This window comes from Kryptolebias marmoratus, linkage group LG3, assembly GCF_001649575.2.
Source record: "Kryptolebias marmoratus isolate JLee-2015 linkage group LG3, ASM164957v2, whole genome shotgun sequence".
Lineage (NCBI taxonomy): Eukaryota > Metazoa > Chordata > Actinopteri > Cyprinodontiformes > Rivulidae > Kryptolebias > Kryptolebias marmoratus.
In genome coordinates this window covers 22,030,485-22,048,971 of record NC_051432.1, presented here as the reverse complement: position 1 = coordinate 22,048,971, position 18,487 = coordinate 22,030,485, and the positions used below count along the sequence as shown (strand labels likewise).

Sequence of the window (18,487 nt, the reverse complement as noted above, 5' to 3'; positions counted from 1 at the left end):
TAAAACATCCTCCACCATTTTAAAAACACATGCACGAGACTGAGAAGGAGTAAAGGTAGGAAAATGAGAGTATAACAATTATAACAATTAGATTCAAAATGAGAGAACAGAGAAGGTATCTCCAATAACATCTAAATCTTGCAGCCAGCAAGCTACAATTCACAATTTTGCAACAGAAATGATGATCAGAAGTGGAGTTTTTTCACTTCGTAGCAAATCATGTTCATGTTTTAAGAACGTTGTGATGTTTTCAACTTGTCAGTTTGCACACATTTTGCTCAAATGCACCATAAACTGTTGCACCTTAAATAACCCAAGCGACACTTACTCATAAAGCGGGATAATATTTATGTATATTCTGACAAAGTTGTGTAAAATGTAAGTAAAAACAGGCTTCAAAAAGGATGCAGTATTGACTTTCAGCCTTGTTTTTTGTGCACAAAGATTTCTGCAGATTCTTGAAATATTTTGACCGTTTTATAAACTGCAGATGATGGGATTTTTAGCTTCTATGCAATTTTCTGTTGAGGACATTATTCTGAAATTGTTGCATTATTTTTAGACGCAGTTTTCTGCAGACCCGTGAACCTCTGCCCATCTTTCCTTCTGAGCGATTCAGCTGCTCTAAATGCTCTTTTTATCCCCAGTCCTCTTACTGACCTGTAACCAGTTAACTTAAGTAGTTACAAAATGCTCCTCCAGGTGTTTCTTATTTGCACCACCTCTCGTTACAGCCATTTGTTGCCCATGTTTCAGTTTTTTTTAGTCATATTGCTGCCAATAAATTCAAATTTACAATATTTCTTTCCTAAAAATTATATACTTTATTAGTTTCAACATTTCATGTTTGATATGTTCCACTGCGAAGAAAATATGGGCTTATAGGGTTTACAGAGAACTGAAAATCTTCTATTTTTATTTACATTTTGGGCAACATCAACTTTATTGAAACTGAGGTTGTAAAATTTTGTGTGGTAGTAACTGAGACTGATGGCGGGTGATATGCATCCTTTTAAGGATTGTTAGGCCTTTGATTTTTTTCAAGCATTTTTGTGAATTGATTTGGGTTTATTTTATCTTCTACTGGTCAGATGTCTCAAATTACATATTTAAAGCAAAAGGAGAAAGTGCAAACTGGTGTACCTTTGGATGGATAAAACACACAGAGTTAACATCTTTAATTTTAAATACTTTATTGAAAAATTAGCAAGAATATCACTAAAATACTTCTTCTTGGTTTACAAGCAGAAAGAAAACAAAGCATTTTAACATTAATATAAAGAATATGTGACAGAGCTGCCTCCAAAGAAACAGTAAATTCACATTGTTCTGGGTCCAGAAAAGACTGATTTTGGTAAATTTATCTAAACACTAAAGGAGAGAAAGACTGAAAGTGTATTTTGTCTTCGTCCTATACACACAAACTCACTTAAACAGTGTATTTATATCACGTTCGGAGTATGTGTGTATTTTTCTGGTGAAGTTTAGTCACATTAAATGTTCTTTCCAGTGAAAGTTCACATCTGCAAAGTTTACAAACTGGATAAATTTCATCAACAAGAACCATGAGTGAAATTACCATATGTCACATTATAGTTTTACTACTTTGCATTATATTTTTAATGTTAATAGGATAAGTTTACAGAGTCAAAAAATGCTTCATATAATGAAGTGATTTTGTAATGAACCCACACAATGAAGAAAATTAGGCATTTATATTTGCATATCTGTTTTTTTTAGCAGTTTGTGCAGCAATGAGTTTAAATAAATGGTTATAACTGCATGGGATTAATGGCTGTTAAATTTTATTACATTAATGAAACGTTAGTTTCAGGATTATTGCATCATTTGTTGCAAACTGATCAGTTTATCACCAGTCATTACATAAAATAAAACAAAGACCAGAAAATTTACACACAACCACCTGGATATCCATAAAAAGCTTTGATAAAAACCAGACCCATTGTTGTATTTGAGTAAAATAATAAAAAAACAAAATCCTGTTGGGTGTTGCAAGCGTCCAGATTGAAAGCACATGCTGGTCGCTTGGATCTCAACAGTTTTTATTTTATTATTTTCTGTTCTGTCTCGACTCAGTGGCTCTGCGACACATCATACATCACCTAAAATCAAACTATAAAAAATGGAAATGTTCAGCGGGTTTGAGGCTTTCTGGGCTCATGAAACCAATAACAGCTTTGGTTTTCAGGCACTTCTTGTTGGATTTAACAGATTCTTTAAATTATTTTTTTTTTTACTCAGTCTTATTAACATCTGATTGCGGTCAAGAAACAACATGGATTAGAAAAAACAAAACACATTGTGCTTGGCATATTATCCATGCTGTCACACTTTGATAATGTTGAGCAAGTAGCATGTTATATACCATTTAACAAAAAAAAAAAAAGAAACATTTACACACTGAATGTTTAGTAATGAGGTTTAATACTGCGTTTTATTAAACAACCTTCATTTAGTAGCTACTGCCTACTGAACATTTTATAAAAACTATTAGTAAGGTTAAACATAGATAAAAATAATGACAAAAATACTTAAAAGACACATTTGATAATAAAGTGGCTCAAAGATGTATATATAAAAGTGGATAATTAAAATTCTTGCCTTTGCCACTGTGAACAGTCCCTTTGTGACAATAATTATTCAGCTATTTCTGACAATTTCTTAGCTTTTCATTCCTACCAAGGACAGGTGTTGGTATAAAAACACTGCATTTCTAATCCCATACACAGCTCAACCTCTTACAAGATAAAAGAACAACACCTTTTCCAATAAATCAAACTGAACTCTTTGCCCTTTCAGGTGGAGATGTTTCTTAAAGGGATAGTTCAGGTCTTTTAAACTTAAGTTTTAATATCGTGTTGCAGATAGTTCTTTGAACGACCTCAGTTTGAAGAAATTGAATTTAATTTTGACCAGATTGATGAGCTAACAGCTTATCTGAGCGAGGCCAGGAACAAAAGTGAGTTCTGCCGTCTTTAAAAAAAAAAACCCTCTAATCTAAAAGCTGCTTTATAAATCTTTACACGATCATTAATCTTGCATTACACAATTATTTGGATAAAATGTTCTGGTTACTTGAAAGAACAAATAATAACAGCAGCTAGTAGCTGTAGCACTTCAGTGCAGCAGGGGCACTTATGGAAAGAATATTATAATATTTCTCCTGGAATAACTGTGTAATATGAAATTAACGGCAGTGTAAAGGTTTATAAAATAGGATTTGCACAAACTTTTGAGACTGGGGTTGGTTCAAAATGGCAGAAAGTGACTTTGGTTTTGTCCTTGATCAGTCTGGTCAAAGTTATACTTTATTTCTCCAGTCAACAGGTAAGATATTATTTACTCATAGACTTTCCACAGAACCACAAGTCAAAGGAGCTTAACTGAATAATGATTTAATGGGTAAAATATTGTTTTGTTTTTTTCTTCTTATGCTCAATCAAAAATTAAAACACACAAAAAATAAAAAAGCTGCACTAATAAATGTTTCTCTCCCTGTGTGGCCTATTCACTTGGCAAATGTCCTTTAAATATAAAAGTTCCTCAACCCCACGTTCATTTTTGCTCAAACAGAACTGAAACACAATTATATAAATGGCTTTGCCCCCTATCATGAATATATAGCACCGTGAAATCAGTGCTCATTTGTTTTTACAGTTCACATAAGTTTCCTCTGTTTTGATCCTGAAGTGATGCCAGAACTGAGTCCTAATTACCAAAAGGCTCGAACCCTCCGGCCTGTTCCTGTGTTTTGTCCCATCGCCCCTCAATCAAGAAGGAATGCCACATTCGCCTCAAATCAACAGAAGCATTTTGCATTTATGTCTGGAAAGCCCACATCCTCAGCATGCCAAGAAGAGAAGTAGGAGATTTTTATGATGTGGCGATGGGGAATAAGCTGGTGATTTGTGTGACGGAGTGAAAACTGATCGTTTTGCTGTGCTAAGTGTGAGCATGAAAAGCATGTTTAGTATAAATCACAAGGACACGATCACAGAATTACCTTTGGTGTTTGCAAATTAAACACTACTTCATTTGACCAACAGATATCGCATCAGTGCTGGAGCACAAAAACTTTGTGAGCTCCAGTTTTCCTCAGGCAGCAGCTTGTATTAGAAACTGAACTGACATGAGCCTTGTGTGAGTCAGAAAGATTTAAGTTTCTTTTACAGCTATGAAGTAAAAAAAAGAGAAATAAAGGTCCTATATACAGGCACAGAGTCGGAGTTAGTCCACGTATGCCACATTCAATCACAAACACACTTCCTGTTTTGTTAGTCTCTCAGCTCATATGTTCAACACGCGTCCCGTCGTTCCAAGAAAGTTGCATTTGGTGCTTGTATAGATAGCAGGAGGTTGGCTCCTCGAACGTTCAGAAAGATCAGCAGCGATGCTGCAGATGGTCCGGAGGTGAGGCGCTGCTTCTGCAAGCGGTCCGTAGAGGCAGGCAGCATGTTTGCATACATCCAAAGCAGTGTCGGGGAGGTACAGAGGTTTGACCTTGGAATTCAGCTCAGATTGGAAGAATGCTCGACACGCTTTTTCTTGGGCTTAGTTTTTCTTGTTGTTGCGTCTTTTGGATTTTTTCACCCTGGAGATTGAGACAAAGGACGAAAAATGTTATCAGTTGTGCTCTTCAGGTGGACCAGATGATAAACTCAAATGTAAATTTTGATGCAAACATTTGCTTAATTCTGATGTTCTTTGATGGTGTTGTTATAAATGTTCGGTATGTGGACAAAGGTTTTAAAGAGTGTGCACGTTTTCTGCCCAGTTTAATTATTACAGCCGGTTCTTAACAAATCAGTCTTAGCTTATGGGAGATAAGAAGTAATCCTGATGTTCTGAGGTAAATGTGTGGCTTTAATTACAGTATTATAGTACATTAATGTGATTTTTTTGTGTAACTATAAAAAACAGAGTTACAGAACTAGAACATAAGTTGATCAACACATTTTTTGGAGCACAAACATATTTTAAAAAAATCTAGTGTTGATAACAGGCACCATATGTTGTCACGTCAATATTTTGATGATTTCCCCCCCTTTTTTATTCTAAACCTAAACAAACTGAACATGCAGCTTTCCAGAGACAGTTTTTTGGGGATTCATGTGAGAACACAAATGCGGTCTACCATAGTGGACTTTTCACTGGGTTTAATCAGCCAGATCTCTTGCACAAAGTCCAGAGAGTCTTCATCACATGTTTTCCATCAAATTCTGCCTTTTTTGCACTTCATCCCGGCGTCCCTCAAGAGTATTTGTAGTTGTGAAAATATGGCGGACATGAAAGAATCTCCTGCTTTTGTGAGCAGGCAAAACTTGAATCTTCTGGGATCCATTTAAAAATGGCATTAGAGGCAAACTTAAAAGATTAAGCCTATGAATTTTATTGTGTCTTTGAATGTCTGTGGTTGTTTTTTTTATCTGACTCACTGGAAATGTTTAGCTTAAAGTTCAATAGCAAAGATGAAAATATGAGAGTATAAATGAGAGTATATGATATATAAAGCTAATGCTTTTCTCCTTTTTGCTACTGTAGTAACAATTCCAGCAGAGCATTCTGAGACAGTAAAAACACAACGATTTGCTGCACAATTTCTATTCAAACTCTATAAATATTACACATAAATATTTGTCAGTTCTGTTACGAACATCAGTTTTTTATATGTAGTGAAGATGTAGAGGGGGATAAAAGGTTGAATGTGTCCAAAAAACTGTTTCCTTCTGTGTCAACTTCTACCAACAGTAACAACTTTCCACACTTTTTCCCTTTTTTTAAATTTAAACTTTTCTAAATGGCCCCAGACACCTTGTAATTGTTTGTTTTTTACACAGTGCACTAGATGTTTATGGTGTTTTGAGATCCTAATTTGCAGCAGTGGCAAAAAAAGGACATGATGGGAACTTTGCCATTATACCAGCAAGTTCATTAAACACTAAATTAGTCAAAAGCAATTTGAGCAGTTCACTCCTAACCACAACAAATCTGTTGCTGATGTGCAGCTGGCAGTGATAATAATGTGGAAAATGCCCTTTAGAAATAAAAAAAAAAACCCATCTAACCATAACTTGATAGAGCTATTGTAGTAGAAATTATGAACATCTGCACATTCATTTTTCCAGCAAACTTGGGTTAAATCTTGTATATCATTTAGAAAACAAACATGCAGATGGAAGATTTATGTTTAATCTTTCCTTGATGGTAATATTTCACAGATACTTTCATCAAAAATGTCAACAATGTCAGAAACAATAGCCTGGAAAGCTAAAATTGGTAGTTTTAGCATCAAGTTCCTTCCTTCTTGTATGTTAGTCATATTTTATATCTGTCTCTGTGAATGATTATCAAAGGACTGATGAGGGGTTTTTCTTACTTGTTGATGGCGTTCTTTAAGTACTGCTGCAGCCACTTGGTCTCTGGGTTGATGCAAACCTCTCTGTTGCTCTTCAGCTTAGCACTGTGGGAGAAAAAAGTAAAATTAGAAATGAATTACGTCCCATTTCCTGAAAGAGACTTACTTTTGTGAGATCAATCCTGTTTGACATGCAGATGGACTTTTAATTCCCCAGTTTCTGCTCTCACACTGGTGTTTATACGAAGCCGAAGCGCCAGAGATAAAGAGGAAGTTTGAGTTTCATCCAAATGCACATAAAATAGATCAGATTCAAGGACATCACTGGGGGATATTTATACTTCGGGGGCCTCTTTTGCAGTTCAACATCTGGTGATGGTGTACATTATACTTGGACTGAATCTAATTTATTAGCTGTATGCTTAATCAAACCAACACAAAACTTCTTAGTAACCACGGTAAAATGTAACATTTTAATTAAAGAAACTCACTCAGGTTCACGCTTTGTGCTCCTTACAATAGGAGCCAGATTTTGCAGAGATTTTGTAAGCAGGGACACAAAACAATCATTTCTGCTCACATGTCAAATATCCTGTAACGTATAGTCCCTGAACACTAGACCTATGTTTTAAAACTGCTATAAAAATATTTTCCCATCTTCTTTGGGAGATTATTCTATACAGTGAGAAGATGAGGCTGAAGAATGAGCACCACCTTCGGGACATATTTGTACACACTTAGAGTTTCTCTCGCTGCTGCGTCTTTTTTCAGACAGCAGAAGTTCTCTTACGGCGTCATAGTTTATGCATCCCCAAAGATTTTCAGTAGGATTTATTCCCGGCCAGTTTTATGCAATACATCATTCCTTTTTAATAATTTTCTGCGCTTTTAGATTTGTGCTTTTTGCCACTGTTTCGGCTGAAAGACTCGAGACCTCGACTATGAACCCAGTTTTTTTTTTAAACTGAGTAACAAATTTTACTCGAAAATATTGTTTACTATCTTCTTTTTCCTTTGGAGCCAGTCCAGTAAAAGAAGCAGCAGAGAAGCCACATACTAGATTAGTCTCGTTCATGTTTTTTTTACTTTTGGTAGGTCAGATCTTTCCTTTATTTTGTCCTTAAAACATTTTCTGCAGCCCATCTGTGGAGTTCCTCAGCAAGGAAACCTTATCTGGTTCAGTGTGCATTAAACCTGATTGAGATTAATTAAGCTTTAATAAATTGAAATGTCCTAAAATGATTTCAAACAGTTAAAACAAGGATTAAAATCTTTTTTTTTTTTTTTTTGGCAATTACCTTTTTGACTGGATTTGTCATTTATTTTTCACATCTCTGATGCTTCCAAAGACAACTCTTTTATTTTTCTCATTATAAAAAATATTCAGAATTTCATTCAAGTCATAAATAAAAAGAATGTTATGCACAGGTAAATCTCATTAGATTTTTTTGAAAAAAGTAAATATTATTTTTTTTATTTTACTCAGTACAGTTTTCTTGGGAAAATAATTTATGAGTTACAACTGAAAAATACTTCTTTTACTTTTACAGTTTTTTGTTTAATGTTATAAAAACCTTTTTTTTATCCTGGACTTGTGATGCAAAACTTTTCTGAATGTACTTAAAAACACACGGCTGCTCAACAGTAAAAACAGCAACCTTTTAGTACCACAAAAACACATTTTTTCCAATAAGAAATTCTCATTCGGTCAATAGAAATAATTTTCCAGCTGCAGGGACCCCTGCATGTTGGGGTTTTATAATGCCTGACCTGGTGGGGAAGTGAGCCAGATAATTAAGATTTTCACCAGTCGGAGAATTTCAGGTCCAACGGGACAATCGGGGGGCAGGCAAGTGAGGTTTTCATCCCTCCAAACATGTGGTTATCACACCTCTGTGGCAAAAAGTCTGTGTATGCGAGTTAACAGCTCAGAGGTGTAGATCCTCAAGGCTCCTTTTCTCCTCCCTCCGTCTTTCTGTCACACATCTGTAAATTAAACATTCCTCTGCGGCTCAAACTGCTCCCCTTTTCTCTGCTTTCCGTTCCAGTTCCTGTAGTTATCTCTTTAATTCACCACTTTCACCTCTCCTCAACCTGTTTCCTCATTAGCGGATGAACGAGTGGGCCTTGTGCCTAAAAGAGCACTTCAGCAGCATCCTTTCCAAATCCTTCAAGCTAACATGTGATCCAGGAGGCCAAGCACCTCCGAAACCAGAACTGCGTTTGCCTTTCCTCCAGGGATGTCCCCTTCCCTCTCCCTCCCCCCCCTTTTTTCTATTTTATTAGGGGTTGGCAGCTCATCCATTCGGAAGCTGTTTTGATGTGTCTCCCTTCATCCTGTTTATCTGTCTGGGTGACACACACTGAAGGACCAAACTCTAATTGATTTGGCTGGAATTCGAGGGCCGGAGTTCCACGAGCAGCAGGTAGTAATTACTTCACAGCAAGTTAATATCAACAGCGTGCCGGGGGAGCCTGAGGCAGGGGGGAAAGGATGAGGGCACACGGTGGGACACATGAGGGTGGGGGACAGGAGGTGTAGAGTTACTTTCTTTCATCTGCTTTGGCAGAGATACCGGAGCAACAATCTGCAAACTTTTGCCTGAATGACTTCTTGACTCCTCTGTCAGTTTTCTGAAAGTTTGTGGCCTGGCCGGAGCGCAGTCGCTCCTCTCTGACCTTTTGGCATTCAGTCACCCCCCTTTATCCCGCCTCCCTTTTTGAGACTGAACCCCAACAGCCTTTCCTCTAGGCTGTGAGGCTTCTGCTGTCCGGTTATCTATAACCAACAACTGATGAGATTAATACGTTCCAGACCGGTGACATTACACACTGAACAGTTTCAGGCGCGGAGAAAAAAAAAAGTGGATAAGAGACAGAAGGTCAGCAGAAATACAAGGGAATCACTTTGACCCCTAATTATTGCTTCCTTTGCAAAACATAAATGGCCCCCTTGAGCTCTGGTGTTTTCCTCTCTCTGTTGTTTTAATCTCTTTCATTCAGGAAAAGAGATGACGGATATTAACGCTTTGCCTCCACGCTTAAGTGAAGTTTAAACATGGACAAAATTAATGTGAAATGAACAGCTTGAGAGTAAAATATCAAGTGTGAGGTTAACTGGTCAAATTCACTGAACTGTGTAGTTAATTTGGGATGGAATTAAAGCCAAAATGATCATTTTAAATTTCACTTAATCAAATTTTATTTCCATTCAGCAGATAGTTAGTATCCCCAGCCATAAGAGCCTACTAAATTATTCTGTCAGAAACCAGCTAAATATGTTATGAAGTGTCTAAAACTTCAATGTTATATATATTTAAAAAGATTTTAAAAAGTATTTTTTTCCTGGGATGGCTGAGCTGCTTTTCTCGCCTACATTTATTCAATAAAGGGAGCATTTTTTTATTTTTTACACATACAAAGAAACCAACCAACACCTCCATGCATCCTGAGATTAAACAATGATCAGTTAATTGGAACTGGAAAGATTTACTTACATGACTTGGAAGGGGCAGTTTGGTGTGTGGAGAAACTTGAGCTCCTTGATGGAGCGCTGAGGAACAGTGTTGAGCGTGGAGCGACACCAGCACCGCTCAACCAGACTGATGGGCTTGGCTGCAAAAACACAACGTCAAAGGAAAACTTCACAACGAGCTCGGGCACCTTCAGTCATCAGTAAATACGTGTCAAAACTCAGAGTCCAGGGCAGATGATGATCTTTTTAAGGGCAAAGAAATCCCTGTTATCTAAAGGTAAAATACCTAATTATTTAAACGGGAAACTTCTCTTTTAAATTCATACATCAAACACACCTAAACTAATTTTTGGGTGCACTTTTTTCAGTTTCAGAAAGGCCTGTTTTGAAACCACTGTTATACATTTTTACAAAGCATAAAAATGCAGGAGTTTACCTGCTGTTTTTCTGAACATGTCAATTAAAAAGAGATTAGCCCTTTCTAACCACCAATTCTTTCTCCCTCACACACTCACACACACACACACACACACATGCAGACGTTTAGCTTTTCACTCCTGAAGCTTTTAGCCCATGCAGCCACTCTAAAGGAGAAGGGTGCTCGATGTTTCCAATATTCCTCCCTTTCATAAAAGAGCGCTCTGCAGCTGAGATGGCATCAGCAGCCTCAGTGGAAATCAACTCGAGTGCATTCTTAAAATGATTACACGTCACTCCTGTGCCTCCACGGGTGCATGCCGGGCGCAGAGCAACTTCGATGCGCCCCAGTAACTCCAAATGCTTCTAATTATTTGCCTTTTTAGAAATGAGTTCACTTAGTTTTAAAGGAAATTATGTTTCAAAATGAATCAGTAAAACTATGAAAGGAACCCCCCTGCAATAATGCCGAAAAAAAGTTCTGAAAACCTTCACTTGATGTTTTAGTCTGAACCGTTTTGAAGCAAATTCATTTTGTTTTGCATTTACTGCCCAGATATATGTTGGAACATCAAGATCGATTTTTGCTCTGGCTTTTAACACGCAACCTTTGATATGCACGTAAGAAAAAGCTAAACAAATGTCCTTGCACAAATGGCCAAATCCTCAGTAATATCAGCCTAATGATTCGCACCTATTCAGGGTCTTTTCTCATGCAAACGAAGGGATTATTATGCTGCATGCAGCACTGGGGCCACAAGCAAGAATCCACTCCTATCACCACCCCACTTTTTAGCCCTAATTAGAAACTAATTATAAGAAAGCAAAGAGAGAGGACAAATATACACAAGTGAATCTGACTCTTTAATATGCGAGTGGAGCTCTCAATGGGGCTGAAACAACAAACTCTGCATAAAGCAGCAGGCGGCTCAACAGCCCGTCTTGTTTCCTATCAGGGTTAAAACGTAGATTAATGTGGGGTCACTGGGAAGGCAGTGCTCAACATTTATTATGAAAGATTCAAATTAATTTACATAATACAGGACTAAACTGTGAGGCTAAACTAGATATACATCTCTGACAGGATTTTACCCCAAAATAGTAAACACTGATCTGACTCGAAATTCTGATATTCTCCTTTTTAACAAATCTTCACCTTTTTCTTTACATCTTACTGTGTGGTTAACAATTTATGGCTCACTCTGTGTTAAAACTGACTTATAATATGAAACAATATATTCCAAAATGTTCTAAATAATAGATTAATAAAACATAAAACAAAGATAACAAAATTTATATCTCAAAAAGGAGAATCAAAACTTGAAATGGATCTCTAGTTAAATAATAGATAAATTGTTTTGAAATAAAAGTTTTACAACGAAAAATTATTTTCCTTGTCTTTAAATCCATCACAGCAATGATATAACGCTTCAATCTCTGAGAAGAGCTGCCAAAGAGACGCTGTCTGCAACAAGTGAAACTCTTTAAGCAGAAAGGTTTTACAACTCAAGAAAATAAATCCTTTAGAAATAAAAAAAGCTAAGCCTTGACAGGAAAAATCAACATTTTTCAACACTTTTTCACCATTCAGATTGAATCTAAAAAGTGTAAAGTTTCTAGACATGCATAAAAACATTCAGAATGTCAGAATTTCATCTTTGAGATTAAAGCATTTTAAGTGACATTTCTCAACATTAGTTGATTAAATTCAATCTAAAGCCTTAAAAAATGGTCAAATTACTAATAGTTTTAAAATATCCCCATCCTGAGCTCACCGTCTGAGGTTGGAACATGCGTGGCGATGGCCATCAGAGCCATCAGAACCAGCAGCTTCATGTCCATGGTGGCTGCAGGAGGAGGGCTGCTTCTCTGTCTCTGTTACAATCCAGCAAACAACTGTGGCCGTCAGCTTCGCTCTGCCTTCTGTTAAAGCTTCAGACGGGAGGGAGAGTGAAGGTGGGGGGTGGGAGGGAGTTCCACTTTCTCAGGAGGGAGAGGTGGGGGTCCCAGCCCAGCATGGGAGGAGAGGGGAGGTGAGAGGAGGGGAGGAGAGGAGGAGGCAGACTTCCTTGATTGTAAATGTGTTGGCTGCGAGTCAAGGAGAAAGTCCGAGGAAAGCTCTCTCTCCCCGCTCACATTTTTGTCTCTTTTTCCTTTAATTTTGCTGCTTCGTCACCTCTGTTGTGGTTTTTTTTTTGTCTTCCTTTTCCATCTTATCCTTCTCTCTCTTGCTCTGCCCCATTCTGCCACACACAGACGAACACACACATTGAATACAGTACAAGCAGTTCCAGCAGTCAATCACAGCCCATTGTGAGAGGCAGAGCTCCCTGCTGTTGGACTAATATTGTTGTATATTACAGTTCACTGTTGTGTTATTGTTTGCTCGGACACAGACTCCTTCTCTACACAAGCCTCTTTTCCTCGTTGACTCCCCGTCCTCTGGCTCGGCTCCCAAACTCGACGCCTGGTTCATGTCTTTAATTGGCTCCAGGGGACTTTTCATTGTCTGCTCTGTGATGAAACCATTAGAGAACTGTTTAGATTGAACATTTGTACCATAATTAGGAGACAGAAAAAGCTGTCCTGAGCTCTAAATTGATTTCTGTGACTCTCCAGGCTTCTTTTGTTGGCTGAAGTTCGGAGGTCCTGAAAGCGTCTGCAGCCAAAATCATAAAAATCTATTAAATTTAAACAGCGTATTTGAGTTTGAGGCAAAATGAAAGCGGAAAAACTAATTCTGCGAGACATATCAAACAAATCTTGGTGTTTTTTTTTGTCAGTGAGGCAAACATTGTTCTGTTTGTTGATACAGTGGAGAGATAAAGAATCGACACAGGAAGAAAAAGGTTTAGATAAGTCGCCGCTCAAAAAAGACTGTCTTAAAAATGTTTCTTTAGAAACAAATCTGAAGGAAGCCCAGGTCTGATGCAGTGATAAACCCCTAGAACAACATATTTATCTAAATTCTAAACAGATTCTTGTAGACAGTCAGTAGATTTCATGAGTAGATGCAAACTGTGTAAAGGATATACAATTAACTAACAATAAATAAATAACAAGTTTCAATTTTTGTCTTTTACAATCAGCTAAAAACCCTATAACATATTTCTTTTTGTTCAAGCTTTTATTTACACCTCAAGTTGAAGGTTTTTTCTCATTTCTAATGATGTTAAAGTGTTTGTTTGTTTTGTTAATTTAGCAGAACAGATTTAGTGTTTTATGTGTTTAAAAGCAAAAAAAAAAAAAGAAGTAAAACAGCTGAACGGACAGCATACTGCAGTGAACAAATAAAGCTTGAAGAGACACATGGGAGTCTTCACGTTTCCAAAATACTTTAAGATCTGATGGTGAACTTCCAGCTACATCTTGATGAAACCGTCTGGAACAGTTTGTGTGTACATGTCTGAGCAAGCATGTGTGTGTGTGAGTGTGTGTGTGTGTCCAAACATGTGGGTAGTTATGTAAAGTTTTGTCGCCTCCGTTTGGTTGGCCTAAATTCATCAATTGAAATGAATGAAAAACCAGAATTTGCTCTTCATGCCAGAAGTCTACATGTTTTCTGTCAGCGTGGCTGTTGATTTAACCTCCCTCCTCATCAGCGATAAACCACACGCTGCTAAAGACCGCTCATCAATTCCTGCTCTGAACTCCCCTCCTCCCCGAGTTTACAGACTCGGACCACTGAAGCGTGCTGAGAGAGCGTTCGCAGGTCTCAGGCCCGCCGCCGACTATAAACCTGAGAGGCTGTTTACCGTTTGCAAGCGAATCGGCCAATATAAAGGCAGTTAACGGCAAGAAGATGAAACATAAGAATTTACTGAGCTCTGTTTTACACAAACAAAGAATTTTCTATGTTTTAACACCAAAGCACTGAAGATACTCTCATTGATTTTTCTAATACATTTGTGTTGATTTTAATTACTCCCTTAACTGATTCTTTTTTGCTTTCCCAAAATAATAGTCAATAATTAAAAAGTTTAAATGATAAAAAAAACATGCATATTTTTTTATAAATATGAATAAAAGAGAGGAGGACAAGCTGTACTCAGTTAGCAACTTCAGATTTAAAATAAAATAATCAAAAAAAAAAATCAAAAACATACTAGTCCTACTGTATATCAGAAGATGATTTTTTTACTCTCATATCACAGTATTTTTGTATATTTTGTTACAGCTTTTAGTTTTGATGTTCCACCCTAAGATTCTGTCCGGTTATGCCTTTAAAAACTTTCTGGAGGCGCCCCAATTAACCAATACAATATTTTATATACTTGTAATAAATCTTGACCCTTAGTGTGAAGTTGCATATTTGTTTTTCCTTCAAATCTCTAGGATTCATAAACCACTGACAGGCAGAACATTTTGTTTCTATATTGTTGATTGAAAATGTGACATAAGTTGGTTTTTTGTTTCATGCAAACACTAACATTTACAAGTTTAGCTTAGCTAAACTTACAAACCTCCTCAGTTCTGCCACAACAGAACAGAGGTTTTTCTTTTTACTGAAGCACAAAAACAAATGTCAGAGTTTAAGCAGTGCCAACATGTCACCTCCGTGCTGCTGGGAATGTGTTGGGCTCCTTTAATGCTGACCTGTGGGACAGGACTGTCGCCTGAATCACACGTGGGGTCAGAGGTCGTCGTTTCATGTCTGTGTGTAGTGTTACAGGCAGTGGAGCTGCCAGGTCTTTGTTCTGAACTGTTCCTGATAGACAAACATGCACAAATGGGTGCCACGATGAGGGACGTGATGGAAAGCAGATGAGCGCTTGGTCTCGATGGATGGTCTGCGTCAAGTTCAAACATGCAACAACTGCACAATTAAAATAAAAAGACTGGCTAAGTAAAGCCTTGTAGGGTAATTGTTTTTTCTTTTTACAGAAGTTCTCGACAGATGTGGGGATGTGGTTATTTGGGAAGTTATGGGGTCATAAATGAGCGTTAGAAAAACATTTAACTGTTCTGTATTGAAGGCTCCTGCCTCCTTTCTTTGCTTTCACGTGTCGTTTAAAGGAAACTAGCATGATAAAAGGATCTTAGCAGAAAAAACGTTAAACAGTTCTTAAGATTTTTATGATGTAAACTAAAACAGGGGATCATATTTTGTCATCAAAACTAAAGAGCTCACATGTTCTCTTCATTAATCATTGTTCATCAGCAGGTGTGTCAGCACTTAAAACAAACTCACACCACTTAAATATATCTTGAATGACTTTCCAAATAAACCCAAATAAACAGTTTTTTGCAGGAACCTCCCAGCAGATCCGGAGTCTTCTGTATGGATCTATGAGAGGAGATTTCTTTGTAGTTTACAGTTTATTGTGTTTGAGTCTGGTGTTGAGTTTTAGTTTATGGTGACAGAACAGATTAAAGGTTTTCCTTTACTGGACTTAGATACACAGTAATTTACAGTCACAGCCTGGACTGAGAGAGAGGCTTACAATGTGTCATGTAAACAGACATGAATCACTAAGTGAAGAAAAGTAAAGCATCAAGTGCTGCAGATCAGCTGCTGGATCATAAAAAAGGGGGAACGCTGCTCTTATATGTGTTCAGCTACCTTATAGTATGTGAAAATTATTTGGATTCCTCCTGGAGTTACAGTTGGCAAACTTAAGGAAAAAAAAATTATAGAGGGAATGTTTGTTGCCTGCAGCTTGTTTTTATAGAGGAGTTGAGAAGCTTTTGGTTTTATAAACAGATGAAACAGGGTTTTGAGGCCGTGGTTTCGCTTCCAAGTTCCAACCCACTGACTAACGTTATCCAAACACTGTTAATAAGTCAGTTAAACAAAGCCATAACAACACAATAACCTAAAAAAAACCCAAAACCTCATACACTTAAAAAAAAACAAAAAATTTCTCTTGTAAAATTATTAAGAACATATGCTATTAGCATTTATTTTCACAAATTGATTGGATTTCTGGATATCATCCCAAGACCCCCCAGCGTTTTGTTAAACAACCCTCAGTGGGGTCCCAACCCCAACTTTGGGAACTTCTGGAGGTGTAAAGAAGGGGGATGGTGTTATCAGTTGGCACATTTTTGCCCTGACATCTGGCTTCTTACACACTCATTTTGATTAAGCACGACGAGGTTTCTGCAAACGATCAGATCAATGAATTAAATCTGTTCTCCGATGTAATTCTGCATCTAATTATCAATGAATAAAAGTGTACAAATGTCATTTTTAGTACATATATGTAAGTAAAGAAAGAAAAGAGAAACTATCAAAACGTTCCTGAGCACCACTCTGCGTTGGCGCTTCCATCTGTGTGACATGTTGCTGCAACCTGGGACCATTCTCTGAAATCTGTGGAACAGTCTGGTGTTCTGGGGAGTCCTGGTTGTGTTGGTGCCACTGTTGGATCTGTAGCTTTGTTCTGTGATTTAAAGATATAGTTCATCATGGACAAAGATCTGCTTTGTGATGTAATGAAGATCGTGCATTCCAGCTCCAACCTTGTGCAAAATTTTAACCAGTAACTGTTTAAGCTGTGTGCTGCATCATCACTTACAGGTCAAATTGCAATTGTGCACTGATCATAGTTTGAGCAAGTTCTGACATCAACATAAAATTGGCATTTATAACTATGCTGGCAACATGTCACACACTGCAGTTTTCCTTGTAAACAGTGGGCGCCACTATTGAGAAAATATTATGCTGATATGCTGAATGTAGTAGGACGTGCAGCAAGGCAGGATTTATTAACTGGCAGCTTCACTATAAACAAAAAATAAGTGGGTCAAACATAAAGTTAATAAACTCTGGAAAGGTATCTCTTAATAAAATATAACTAAGAAAGAAATTAAATAAAACAAAAATCAAGGTGTTTGAGTCAATAATTTGACTTCATACAAAATAAAAAATAACAAAATTGAATAGCAACTCCAAATGTGGAAATATAAAATAAATAAATTGTATAACCTCTCAGCTAGCTGATTGTGTGAGAAAACGATGCCTACATACTAAATACGATGCCAGGCATACTAAATAATTATCCAAAAGGCTTCTCACCCTCCTTTCCAAAGCATTGCTTACATGTTATAACTGCTTGCCATATCTGCACCTCTTATCTCTCTTCGCCGCAGCTGTCTGTGTTCAGCGGCACCGTGAAGCTTTTCCCACACAGCTGATTCGAATTAAACAGGCAGGTCTTTGCTTCTGCGTGTTACACTGAACCAGTCATGCTCTGCTTGGTGTAGAGTGCTTAGACAGTATCTTTCTCTGCTTCTTTTCTGTCAAAGCTGTTAGCAAAGTGCAGCTAAATAAAATATGTGCCCACTCTGAGAGAGGTGATCACCTGTGATGGATGTATTCATGGTCTGTATCAAATAGTCATGGTACAAATACATGCACAGTTACACTCCTACTTTTTTACAGAACGTCACTTCAAAATATCCAAACTATTCCCTTCATTGTTATTTGGAATTGCAAACATTAAATATTTGGATAAAATGATATATTAAGAATAACATCTATCAATATTCATTATGCGTCAATGGATACTTCCTGTCACAAAGGTTGTGGTTTTATCATCTTGTAAAAAAAACATCTGCTATCTGTATCAAAAGGACAAACATACTTTCCAAGTTTGAACAAGGCAAATACTAATATTGGCACAGCAATGCAGGTCTGAAAAACAACAACAGTCCAGTAAACCAGAAAATAACAAAGAACAGACACCAACAAAGGTCTTGGCCGAACAAAATGTGGTAAATGCTTTCTATTGAATCAACCTCTTGACCATTTTAATCCACCAGACCTCATTCTCATGTACAGCACATACAGTCAGAAAGCCATGAATGCCTGCAGAGACCGATGGTAAAGGAATTTCCATTTGAATACGCTTCTGCTTTTTAGGTAGGAACATAGTGAATGTGTTTGAAGTTTCCAGCTCTCCTTGGCTGTCATTAATGGAGAATGGCCTCTCAATGACTAATCCAGTTTACTTTGTGCCCGTCTGCGGAGGAGAGAATCTGGCATGACACCAAATGCCACTCAATAGATGCTTTCCCAAACAAAGGCAAAAAAAGTGGCTGCCCCTCCTTTCCTCCTCCTCTGTTCTTGTTTCCTGCTCAACAAACACATTGAGACCCATCCCGTCTTTCATATATTTGTCAAGAGTGCAGTTTGCATGTGGTCCTGTTGCCATAGTTTCAGCTTCTGTGTGAAGCAGGACATGTGTTTACTGTATATATTATAGGACGTCTGC

The 18,487-nt window shown here is 37.4% G+C and overlaps 1 protein-coding gene across 1 annotated transcript; it reads right to left on the bottom strand.

The window, feature by feature from the left end:
• Positions 1-1,176: 1,176 nt before the first annotated feature.
• Positions 1,177-12,201, bottom strand: cxcl12b (chemokine (C-X-C motif) ligand 12b (stromal cell-derived factor 1)). Its single transcript, XM_017425684.3, has 4 exons — positions 12,044-12,201; positions 9,874-9,991; positions 6,398-6,481; positions 1,177-4,612 (listed from the first exon to the last, which is right to left on the bottom strand). Exons 1-4 carry the CDS (start codon positions 12,108-12,110, stop codon positions 4,573-4,575), a joined length of 309 nt encoding a protein of 102 aa, XP_017281173.1. The 5' UTR covers positions 12,111-12,201; the 3' UTR covers positions 1,177-4,572.
• Positions 12,202-18,487: the final 6,286 nt, after the last annotated feature.

What these genes read in the sequence shown, in the direction of transcription:
- cxcl12b (XM_017425684.3), bottom strand. Translation starts at nt 12,110, where the DNA reads ATGGACATGAAGCTGCTGGTTCTGATGGCTCTGATGGCCATCGCCACG. An exon ending in GCATGTTCCAACCTCAGACG is followed by an intron (nt 9,992 to 12,043) that starts GTGAGCTCAGGA and finishes GTGTTTTTGCAG; the next exon opens with CCAAGCCCATCAGTCTGGTT. An exon ending in AACTGCCCCTTCCAAGTCAT is followed by an intron (nt 6,482 to 9,873) that starts GTAAGTAAATCT and finishes TTTCTCCCACAG; the next exon opens with TGCTAAGCTGAAGAGCAACA.